Raw genomic sequence first — 12,111 nt, forward strand, 5'->3', positions numbered from 1 at the left:
GATCACAGTCCTGTGTGTAGTTATAAAGGGAGAAGTTGCTTGATTTCACTGGAGGTGAGAGTGAACTGCAGATTACCAGAATGCATTTTTCTTGATATATTAGTATTTTTCTATAATGAGGCTTAAATGAAATGGTCTGTTTTGTTATGGCTGGATAGTTCTCTCATCATCTGGATGTCTGGATTTATATGAACTTTTTATCTCTTGCTTCCCTACTTGCCCAATTATAGTACTTCTCATACTGGACACATACCTTAAAATGCACAAAATGTACTCCCAGTTCCACTGCTGCCAGCAGGAGCTGATGGGAGCACTTCAGCATATCAGCTACTTGAGTTGTCATTTCATCCTGAAACTCATCGACCAGAAAATCTTCACTAATAATATTTATTCTTAGTTGTTAAGCCCTTCTTGATTGTTTCATACTTTTTGGCTAGAATTAACTTATTTGATTTCCTTTAATGCCGTAACGCCCCTCAGATCTTTTCCTTGACAGACTTTTTTGTGGATTCACTATTTTTCTTTCTTCTGAGTACTGACACGGTGACACCCTCGTAGGTTCTCCCTGTCTCTTCCTTCGCACTTCAGTTCTTGCATCCTTTCCCTTTCGTTGTGGAAAATCATGGGTGAATTGTATCATTGTACTTCTGTTCTTAAAAGAGTTCAACTGCAGATTTGTCCGTCCTTTTTCATTCCAGTTAAGAGTTACATATCTCAGGTCCTATACAGAGGCTGTCTTTCAGATTCTAACTGAACAGCTGAGGTAGGTGTTCCCTGTTTGAACAGCTTTCCCGGACCACCTGGCCAAAGAATGAAACCTGCTGGTACAGGTGAAAAAATGCCTGTAGTGTCATGCCACAAAATAACCATCCTCAGTTTTAAGCAGTTGCATGCTGTTTGTAGGCATATGTTTAATGAGTATCACCAGCCATGTTTAATATGTTATTAAATCTATTTAGTGACCTTTAAAACCAAGGGTTTTCCCTTTTTGTGTGTTTTGTTTCCTCTTCTTGATGACATTCTTTCTTTCCTTTTGCAGCCTGTGTTATACTTTTTGTTTGCCTGTTTATGCTTTATTCGCCTCATTATTTGGCTGTTTTCTCTACATCATCCACTGTTTTCTGCTATTTTCCTGCCTCACATTTTTCTTTCTCCACTTTCCATCTGAGCTTAACTTAGTCCTTCATATTTTTCTCTCCATTCTCTGTGTGCCTGTTCTCATTCACACGTAAGAGCAGTCTATGGTTATTCACACACTGTCTCAGTCCCAATGCTACTTTTTGGGCTATTTTGCCCCCTCAGTTAAGCCCTTTGAATTGTAGCATTTCTGGACCACTTCTTTTCTCTTCAAGGAGCCTTGCCTTTAGGCAGCGCTTTCCACGCTTGAGTGTTCTGCCCACTCCTGACCAGATTCATCTCACTTAATTCTAGGTGCCTCACGGAGGTGCCTAATTCATGTGCATGGTCATCCTTGACTACTTCTGTGGTCAATAGGAAGAGAAGGGCTTCTTCAGAAAGTGCTCTGGACCAGGAGGGACCAAACTGATCCCAAAGGTATCCCTGGCTCTCTGCTGATTGCCACAGGAGCTTTGATGGCTGTACTCCTGGTCTGTATGTCTCAGATTCGTAATAGTCACCTCTGTTCAAAGCCTACAGCTTGTACATGTGTTTTCAATTCTGATTTCCTTCTAACATGATGAATTTTCAGGGTTTTCCTTAGTTTTCCCTAAAATCATCAATGCATCCATGTATAGCACTATGGAAACAATTTAAGGGACTTGAACTTTTGTGCTTAAAAAAAACCAAACACATAGTCAGCCTAGTGAGTTTGTGGGAAAAGAAAATCCTCTCCACCTCCAGTCCTTGTAAAATTAGTTTTTCTTCTGCTCCTGTTCCTGCTCTCTGACAAATTGGTCTTGTGCACTGAACTGATAAACTGATCTTTCTGCTGCCACTTTCCTCCCTCTACTGGAGTACTGATGTATTCACGACAGTGGGAAAATACGAGTGGAAAAAGGTTTACGAAAGGACAGCCCGAGGCCCAGACTGCAGAATTAGATCTGGAGTGGGAATATATAGGGGGAGAAGAGAAAAGTTAAGAAAGAGGGAGGGGAAAAATGCAAAAACCAGTTTGAAAGAGTAAAAAAGAGCAAGAAAGGAGATAATCAAAGACGTGTGAAATAAAGGCACTTTACCCATTCGGCTGGCACTTTTGAATAACTTGGTGAGTGTCAACCTTAGAAACTGAAAAGCTGATAATATATTGGCTTGTTAAAGTAGTTAGCTCGGACGTATCAATGATTGTTTTTCAAACTGCAGCTGAGACAACGTGCTGACAGCTTTCTCCAGAACAAAGGAGAGATGTATGAAAGTAGTAAAGTTTGTAATATAAACCAGAATGTTTGACACAGATAATATCGTTCTGTCTGTAACTTGCCTTATCCCATGGCCGGAGTCTGAATTCAGCTACGGATGTTAAGTGAGTCTCCACTTCTGGAGTAGTTGAAGAACTAAGCTTGAAAGAAATCAGTCATAGATTTTTTATTTTTTTTTCCTGTCTGGCTTCTACACCGTAAAAGAAGCTTAGGTTCTGTTCAGAAATTGCTTAGCACCTGACTGGTATTTTTCTCCTAGTGATGTTCTTAGCTTTAATTATAAGTAGTTTTCTATTATAAATTATTTGATAATGAATCAAACAATAATGCCCTCCCTTCATAATTTATCTTTAGATTCTGCTTGCATAAACACCTTTTCTCATGCTTAGACCTAACTTGAAGAGTTGTTCCACTGTTTTGGGAAGCTCCTGTACAGTTACGAACATGTGTAACTGAAAGATCAGGGCCCAGCTCAAGGAGCTGATAGCCTTTGTTAATTAATCCTGCTACAAATGTTTATGGGAGAAGTCAATGTTGCAATCTTTATCTAAATCTCATGGTGTTTGCCTTTTATTGCAGAGTTAAATTAGACTTGCAGTGATCAAGAGGAGGGAAACATCTCACTAGCTATTCTGTGTAGATCTGCAATTTTACAAGATACATCCTGAGTGTGACAGACATTTTCAGTTAGGTGGAACACTGAAAATGTTCTTATGGGATGGATAGGTTGTAATTACGTGATGATTGTATTTATACATTTTATGTGTGCATAAATTTGGAAAGGAACATCTATATCTCGGTATAGTTCCCCACTTTAAATGAAAACAGCAAGGCGTTAGCTAAGCCTGCAGGTACGTACACCTCTGCAGGACTGGGGCCGCGCAGTCCAAACGCATCGATGTCCAGTTTTGATTTTTGCTGCCTAGTGTTGCAAATACACGGACGTGATCCGTGAGCGGTCCCGCTGACGGCACGAGCCCCGCGCGCTGGAGCTCACGCGTGGGCTGGGTCCCTGCGGAGGAGGCAGCGCAGCAGATGTATGTGCACCTTTAGCTGTTCAGTGATGTTATTAGTGATGGTGGCGTAAAGCGTGGGCAGAAATCTTGGCCCGAGAGTTTAACTTGACATTGGTACTCGGACATTTCAGTCGATTGGAGAGAAAACCCGGTAGTAAACGGATTCTAAAACCAGTGTTTTTAATCAAATAACTTGATTTTGCAGAGCTTAAATAGGTTACGAGCATAACGAGGGCAGCGGCGAGCAGGAAACTCTCTCCGGGCAGCCCCGGCCCGGGTTCCCCCCGCGCCCCTCCCCCGGTCCCCCCGCAACCATCGGCCCGGGGCCACCGCCCGCCCGGAGCGAGTTTCCTGCTCGCCGCTGCCTTTAAGGAGGCGCCGGGTTTAAGGTGGACCGGTGAGATGGGCGGGGCGCGCAAGCCCAGACTCCGCCCCGCCGTGTCGCGTCGCTGGTCCGGCCCCCTCCCCTTTCCCGGGGCAGCGGGTGCCAGGCGGGGTTGTGATGCGGCCGTTGTTTTTGTAGGGTCGCGGGCCGGTGGTGCGGAGAAAGAAAGGCGGCCCATGGAGCCGGGGAGCGCCTGGCGGGCGGCGTAGCCCTACTCTCTCCCCCCCCCCCCCCCCCCGCGCCCTTGTCCCCTCCCTTCCGCCGCTTTGTTAGCGCAAACACACAAACGCGCCTCACCTACACGGTGAAGAGGAAGGGAGCGCTCCCCGTACAATAATGGGCACCCGGCTCCCGCCCCCCGGGCCGCCGCAGAGGTAAGTCGACGCCGCCCCAGGGCCGCGGGGTGGAGAGCGAGCGGGCTGACAGCGCCGCGGCGCTTCCTTAAAAACTCGGCGCCACCTTAAGCGCCCGACGACTTTTTCTCGTTACCTTATAGCAGCGGAAAGAATGTCGGCGCGGGACGCGGGTGACGTCAGAAGGGAGCAGCGCAGCGCGGCGGCGGCCAGGCAGCGGCAGCGGCGGCCCCGCCACGGCGAAGGAGGCGGAGGCGGAGGAGGCGGGAGCGGCGCCGGCCCCGCCGCCGCCGCCTCCGCAGCGGCAATGGCGGCCGTCGGGGAGCGCAGGTCCCTGCCCAGCCCCGAGGCGATGCTGGGGCAGCCCTGGAGCCACTGGGTCGATGCTGCTAAACTTCACGGGAACGACGGTGAGCGGCCGTTTTCCTCCCTCCCCAACCCCCGCTACCGGTCCGGCCCCCGCTCGGCTGGGGGTGCCCCGGGCGCGGCCCCGCCGCGGGAGGGACCGCGGGGCGGCCGGCAGGAGGGGGCCGAGGGTCCCGGGCCCAGGGAGGAGGAGGAGGCTGGGTCTCTTCGTTTCCCCCCTGTCCCCCCCACCCTCGCTCCGCCTCGACGTCGCGTCCGAGTTCGATGTCCGGTACGCGGTTCCCGAGGCGGCGCGAGGTGGGCAACGCTTGGCCCAGTTCCTGTAATCCGGGACGCGCTGTAGGTCTGAGCCGGTCCCTGGAGGCCGGCACCTCCTGCCCGGGATTCAGCCTGGGCCTCGGGGCGGGGGCAGCTCCAGCTTCAGGTGAGGGACCCCCTGACCCCGCACCTCCGCTGACAGCGGCTCGGGCAGCCCCGCACCCCGCTGCGGGGCGCGGGCCGGCCCATCTCGGTCTCTGGGAAGCTGTGCTGGCTGCCGCAGCGGTGTGAGCGTGTCTCCCCGGTGTGCTGGTTTGCTCCCAGAGGGGAACGGGTTACAGGTCAGTAGTGGGGGGGTCAGCCCCGCTCTCTGACTTCGGCGTGGATTGAGGTCTTGTGGCTTTTTGGTTTTAGGAACAGCATTAGAAGAAAATTTCAAGGAATACGGACGAAACCAAGAAGCAATGCGACTTTGCCGAGAAGGTGAGTGCGATTCGTTTTTGGAGAAAAGCGCGCAGAGAAGTTTTCCTGCTCGTAACTAGTTACGAGAGGACACGCGTGGGAAGGAGAAAGGAAACTTATCTTCAGTCCTGTCACTTTGGGTATGGGACTTGCGGCCTGTCAGTGAGTGGTGTTATTAGCCTCATTATTAAATTAATATATAATCTCAAAACTACAAGGCAGGGCATAGGTTACTTATTGTCTTTACTGTGTTTCTCATTGGATTTTCTTTTTGTTTTAGACTATAAATAGTCCTAAGGAAGCTGTATGACTAATGCTGACAATATCTTCTCTTGAACTAAAATATTTTAATGCTTAATATAATCTATGTCATTATTTGAACACTGATTCCCCTTCTCTGTCATGTCAATGTGCTATGTTTATTTTTTAGCGTACTGCTAAATGAGAGTGACCTTTCACCTGTGATTAGCAAAAGCCCATTAACGACCTGGTTCATTTCATGAGTAACAATGCTACTTGAAGTTGTAAACAGATGAATGAAAGCAATAGATTACTGGTAACTTTGTAACAGGGAGTGGAAAAAGCCAACTGATGAATTTGGTTTGTGATGTTCCATTTTTTTATTTGTTTATTTTTCCAGTTGTAGCAGAGAAATGTTCTAAAACTGTTGTAATATTGGTTGCGCTAGCTCAATTCTGTCAGACTTTCTGAGAAGTGTGCCGTAAAATGTGCCTCGTTATTTTAAATACCAGATCAGTTAGATCCGAGTCATTTATGTGATGCTGTTAGAAATGGAAGACCGAGTTTGTAAACTTCGTTTACGATCACAGGAGGGAGGACTTGCCAGGGACCTTAGGAGATCATCTGATTCAGCACTTACCTGCTTGTGTGCTACAAACACCAAATGAAACCTAAAGCAAGGTGGCACGGGCTAGTAATATTGGGAAGCAGTGATCTGTACTGAGGCTGATTCAGAATGTCTATTTTGTAGAATTCCTAGTGTTGCTAGAATTCTGAAAAAATAGATTTCTAGGACTGGAGTCAGTGGTCACTGACCTGTAAAAAAGATGTAATAGACAGCTATGCTGCGGCATTCAGAATCTCTTGTGCCATTTTGCCATCTGCTAAGTGTATGTGTAAGTTCTTAGGCATTTGAAAAATCATCTTATTGCTTCATTGCCAAGTTCCAATGTAGTACTGATGTTGGATATTTAGTTTATTTTTCTGAATAGGCAAATCATTCAAGTGCTAAAAGAGCATCTGTAACAATAAGCATACATATTATCCTAGTAAAGATTGTACTGAGAAGGATTTTCAAACATTCTTTCTTATTCCTACCTCTTAAAATGCAAGCATCTAAGATTTCCAGATTTTAAAGAGTAGCTGGCAGGATGAAGAAATTTTTTTTTATTGCCCTCCCCCCACCCCCCTCTGGAGAGAGATCATGAAACTTTTTGCATAGGCTGACCAGTGAGACACAGCTTCTCCGCACTGACTCCAAGCGTGTGAATGGTTTGTAGCGTTATGAGTTGAAGGAAGCTCGTAAAACACTTAGAGAATTAAAAGTGAAATTCTGTAGCTCTGTTAGGCTTTCAGAAGTCTATTTCTTTTGGTTGCTTTGTGACATGAATGAGACGCTGACTTCATGTATACCTGTAACTAGTCTGTATGCAGCTCGGCCTACTGCAAAAGAAAAAGCAGTATTAGTAAAGTTTGCACTTAAAGAGCGAGGAGAGCAGGAAAACATGCCAGCATACGTTTGTGTTGTGTTACCAAATAGAATTTTGGCAAGGCTGTAACTGATGCCTTTTCCCAGGAAGAATTTTACATTCAAAGTTGAGTAACAAACATTTATTAAATAATTGGGCTGTCTAAACTGTGGATCTTAACACAGAAAGGTGAACCAAAGGTGTAAATTTTGTCAAATCAACTGTAACCTCAAGATTTTTGTCATGGTACCACATGATATTTTAGATAAGGCTAATGACAGAACTCGTTGTGTAAGAAAGCTCTTTCTCTACAGATTGGGAGTTGACTCAGAGGCCCAACTTCACGAAAGGATTTCAAGGTTATTTAGGCTAATTTAACCTTGCATTGCAACTCTTCCAGTTTGCATAAAAGAATTAAATATTCATGACCTGGAGAGGGAGTGAAGGAGGGAACATGACTTTACAGCCCACTTATTAGAATTGGGTTCAAAGCCAAGAACTATTTTCTTTATTTAACAATTTCCAGCTTTCAGGTGAGGCTCCCACCAGCCTGGGTACCCACTGGGTTATGGGTTTGAGTTGTTTCCTTTCCCACGTGCTGTTTCTCTGCGTCTTCTAGTGGGAACAGCTTCATCATTGGCCGGCCTGGTTGGAGAGAGGTGGATTTCAGGCTTGCAGGCAGAGTAGAGTCTGGGTCTCCTGAGTGTTCCCATGTCATAACACTGTATTAAAAGGGGGCTTAACATTATCAGCTTCTTGTTTTGTTATGCTTTCAAGGAAAAGAATGATGCCTGGTATTCTTTTAAAGGAATAAAGGATGTAAATGTGCAATTCCAGGACAACATTTGCAAGCTGTGGAGAGAGGCGGGATTTCAGACACACCTTTGTCACTGGCATTTCCTATTTGCTGATCAGGCAGCTCCTCTCTCAGCACGCTGGTGGTTATGAAGCCTGATGAGTCCTTAATACCTGTCAGTGATGCTAGTTCCATGCAGGGATCAGGAAACTAAAATTAGTCCATAGTCTCAGACACTTTTTTCTGTATCTGACTCTCCTTGGCATAACCAAGCTCACGTTAATGTAAGAACTAGAAATTGAATTTGGGCTTCCCAAACTCCTAGTGTTTGTGTCTCATACTTCTGTTTGTATTTCACTGTTCTTACATGCTTTCTGTTCTGCTAGTCTGTAATACTCAACCATTCCTACTGGGATCCTTGAAGACTTTCACCGAAGTGAGAAACTCACTGGATGCTTTCCTGCATGTTGCTTTTTGAGGCAGTAACAGTCCACGCTGAGCTTTGATGTAGAGATTAGAGCTGCAGGAGTAAGGTACAGGCCTAGTGAACTCTGCTCACGTTTGGTATGGCAAATCCCCAACAGATGGAAATGAGAAAGGGGCAACCTTCATCACAGGAAAATTTTGTTTTAAAGTGCTATTTAAAATTTACTTTTACTTTGTACACCGAAGTCTCGTGATGAGCAATGCTATGGATGTAATAGCATGTGAGAAGCAATTATGCTTCACTTATTTTCATAGGTAGTTCACATGACAGAATCTTTTAGCTCATACAATCACTTAATTACTTACTGCTTGTGAACCAGCTAAAGCTGTGATTCCCCTGCCACACAGCTTTTGCTGTGATGAAGCAAGTATAGCATGTTGCATTATGATCTGTTAATGCATTCTAAACCAGCGAGGCAGAAAATCTAGTCCTCTTCATGCATTTTTCTTATATTTTAAAAGGATACTTTGCTGAAGTGCATCTTTCAAACTTGTTTGTGTGATACTGGGAGCGTGTGCCATCAGTTACAGCTGACATGGTCACATACACTCAGTTCATCTTGGAGACCCAGGAGGTCTCAAAAGGAGGTTGGTGTGTCTATGGTATCTGATACGTTTTCATTTGAAGAAAATTATTCGTGGTGTCAAACTTGGAAAGCAGTGCTTGAAATATTTTGGCAAACTTCATTTTTCAGAAGATTCTTGCAACATGTGTTAAAGTGGTTTTCTTTTAAAAGTTTTTCTAGCCCATTATTGTTTTGAAGATGATCTCTAAACAGAACCGTGTTTGTAAGGATAGAGTTCATTCATGGTAACTCTGACGGGCTTCAACAGAGTGAACTTTTATTTCTTGCAGAATTTGACAACAGATTGACTTGTTCTATTTTGTGGAAGAGTAGAGAAGCTGAGTAAAAATGATGTGAACCAAAGCTGTTCATTGAGACTAGGGGCTTAACCCTCCCTCACCCCCCAGGAAACTCTCACTCTCCCTACAGTAAATTTCCAGTTGCTACCAGTTATCTTGTATGTTGTTTTAAATAAAACACCACAAGCCAACAGGACCCCAAGGCTGTGTTGGAGAGACAGAACCTATCTGCTCTTAACAAAGATCATAGTTACTTGCAGTAATACTTGGTAATGTGTGCAACCCTTTTGAAATGGTTAGGGTGGAAGTCTGTTAGATTCTTATACTGACTCATGAAATAATAAACATGCAAAGGAATCTGTAGCATTTCAGAATGGAAAATAAAAGTATGGAGAACAGAAGAGAGATTTGGTTAGAGAATTTAAAATTATTTGTTTGGTTTTGATAGCTTATTCAGTGCATGCTGAAACCGTGGGATGTCTTTGCAAGAGCTTAAGCATCTCATCCTTTGTTGCACATGCAACCCCCCATTTTTTTGTGTGTTACATCCTTTGAGAGGTTAATCCCTTGGTACTGCTTATTTCAAGCAGTGCACTACTACTATCACCATTGTTTATAGTTAGCTGGCAAGAAAGTACAGGAGGAGGAAGAGGACCACAGAACATTTGTGACTTGGGTCTTGAGCTTGATTTGATCAATTGTCATTGATCAAGTTTGTTGAGTCTTGGCTAAATAGAGCTCTTTGCCATCCTTACAGCATCCACACAGTCTGCCAGTGATTTGTTCCAACCATTTGTACTTGGTGCTTCTGAGAATCCTGAGGAAGCTTCTGGTTGCTCTCTGAACGTAACAACTATTTTGGATGAGGTGATCCTCTCTGGTCACGGAGGGAGATGCAGAGGAGACAATTACTTTGTTGTACGTTGAGGTTAGTTGAGTGATGGTCAGTGATACGTTAGATGTATCGCAGGTCAGAATTGATGCTGGCTGTGTGGTGATGTAATGTGGTACCATTCTTACAGTTTTTAGACTATACTGATCTTATAAAGAAGTGTTGAATTTTCTGTGGGAATGCAGATCATCGGTTTTTGGGAGGCACCTTGAAAGATTTTATGACCGTAGGAATCTATCAAGAGAGCATGTGGAGCAAATTCTGTTCAGCATCGTGTCACTTGATAGCAGTTGAACTTCTGGTCTTGGACAGTTAGTGTATATCCTGGGGAGGGGGCGGGGAGAAGACTTCATAAAGTTCTAGGGCATTCACCAGAAGCTTTGATATTTGATTATATTAATTGTTACTAATGAAAGTTACCAGAGTTGTGAGAGTACTGAGAGCTAAGCAATGAACCGTTGTTCTTGAGCCCGTGCTGGGTGGGGTTGAGCAGTGAAATCCAGGACCAGGCCAGGTGGGCTCAGTGGAAGCATCTTTATCACATACACCCAAGGTCTAGAATTTTCCCAGCAGCAAGTTCAATAAATAATTAAAGCACTGGTGAAATGTTTGTTCAACTATGAAGTTGTAAACACAAGTAAGAGACAGCGTCTTATTTCAAATTTAAATTTGTTTTTATTCAGCCTTGGGAGGTGCTCAATTGAGCTGATTTTTGTTGTGTTAAATCATGTCAAAGATGCTTGGAGGACTGTATAGTCCTTGACTGCCTGCAAATACACTGTGAGAATTTTTAATGGATTGAAATAAATATTTTAAGGTAGCACTACAAAGTGCCATGCTTCTTTTTTGACATTCTGCATAGCTGTTCAGTCTGTAATCAGATAAATCTCCTCTTCATTTCATTGCATTTTAATTGACTATTTACAGAAAGCGTTTTAAGGATTTGTGGACTGGTTATTATAAAGCAATTACAAGGAGACTTTAAATGTGCATTGAACTGTTTAAGAAAATTGTAGAGATTTTTTGTGATAGCTTGAAAAATGTGCAATTTGAAAGGATGTTGCTTTTGAGATTATCTTTAGTGACTGATCCTCATTTTCTTCTTGTTATTCCTTTCCCTTAAATCCAAGTTCTGTTTACAATATTTAATTATTTCTGTCAAGATGAGTCACATGTTATAAATAGAATATTGTGATGTTAGACTGCAAGTTAGAACTGTTATTTCTATGCTTTAAAGATACTTTGCCAGTTTTAGATATTACCGTATCATAGTGTGATATTGCAAGGCCTTGGGGACTTTCACTGGAACTGCAGCTATGAAACTGCCTCAATCTATCCATAATATGTGGGGAAGCAGGATATTTTTTTTTTTTTAAGAACCTTTGGAGTAGTTGTCTATACACATGAATAACAGTCAGGAATTCACTGTTATCTAACCCTTCTTAAGTGGTATGTATGATGAGCTTAGTTATCCTTGTGCGGAAGAGGTGATTTCTTCATAGTACTTGATTAAATATTACTTTTTGTGTAGTTTCTGTTCTATATTTAACAACAAATGCTCAGTAAGAGAAGAGCAATGCAATAAATATTATGTAGAAGTACAACTTTCTCGTAAGTTGATAACACTATTGTTTAAGTAGAGCAGGAAAGACAAAAAGGCTTAGTGAAGGGTATTCTTAAATAAATTGGGTTAAGAGGATGCAGATTACTCTCTCTAAGGTAACTATTTTAAAAGCTATTTCTTCCATTGCAGTGGATCTCTAATAAAAGATGCACACAGTTCTTACACCTTTTCTGACCATGCCTAGCCTATGGCTGTAATGGCCAACGGCGGGCTGGGGATATGTGATCTCTTATCACTTACAAGGCAGAAAAGATGTCATCTTTCAAAAATCATGATAATATGTAATTTGTAATTCAGTACTCCAAATAGACTATAAGATGCAAAAAAATTGTTTCTCTTCCCTTTTAATGAAGAAAATCGCTGCTGCTGGGGAAGTTGCACATGTGTATGATACTCAACTTTATTTCCTAGACATTCTTACGGTGTGGGTGACAGCACGGAGATGAATACAGCTGTGTAGTTTAAGTTCTTAGCAGCGAGTGTTAAAATCTGACAAAGGGAATTCAAAGTATAATGGAGCAGAG

The 12,111-nt window shown here is 43.6% G+C and overlaps 1 protein-coding gene across 2 annotated transcripts in view; it reads left to right on the forward strand.

Moving 5' to 3' along the window:
* The first annotated feature begins 4,283 nt into the window (after window positions 1–4,283).
* The window catches only part of ATXN7 (ataxin 7), a 62,854-nt gene continuing 55,026 nt past the window's right edge, over window positions 4,284–12,111 (forward strand). For both annotated transcript variants that reach the window (XM_086755385.1, XM_086755386.1), the window contains exons 1-2: window positions 4,284–4,539; window positions 5,168–5,236. In XM_086755385.1, the coding sequence (XP_086611511.1) occupies window positions 4,284–4,539; window positions 5,168–5,236 (325 nt within the window). The remainder of the gene's footprint in view (window positions 4,540–5,167; window positions 5,237–12,111) is intronic.

Source organism: Chlamydotis macqueenii, chromosome 10, assembly GCF_036417535.1.
Source record: "Chlamydotis macqueenii isolate bChlMac1 chromosome 10, bChlMac1.mat, whole genome shotgun sequence".
Lineage (NCBI taxonomy): Eukaryota > Metazoa > Chordata > Aves > Otidiformes > Otididae > Chlamydotis > Chlamydotis macqueenii.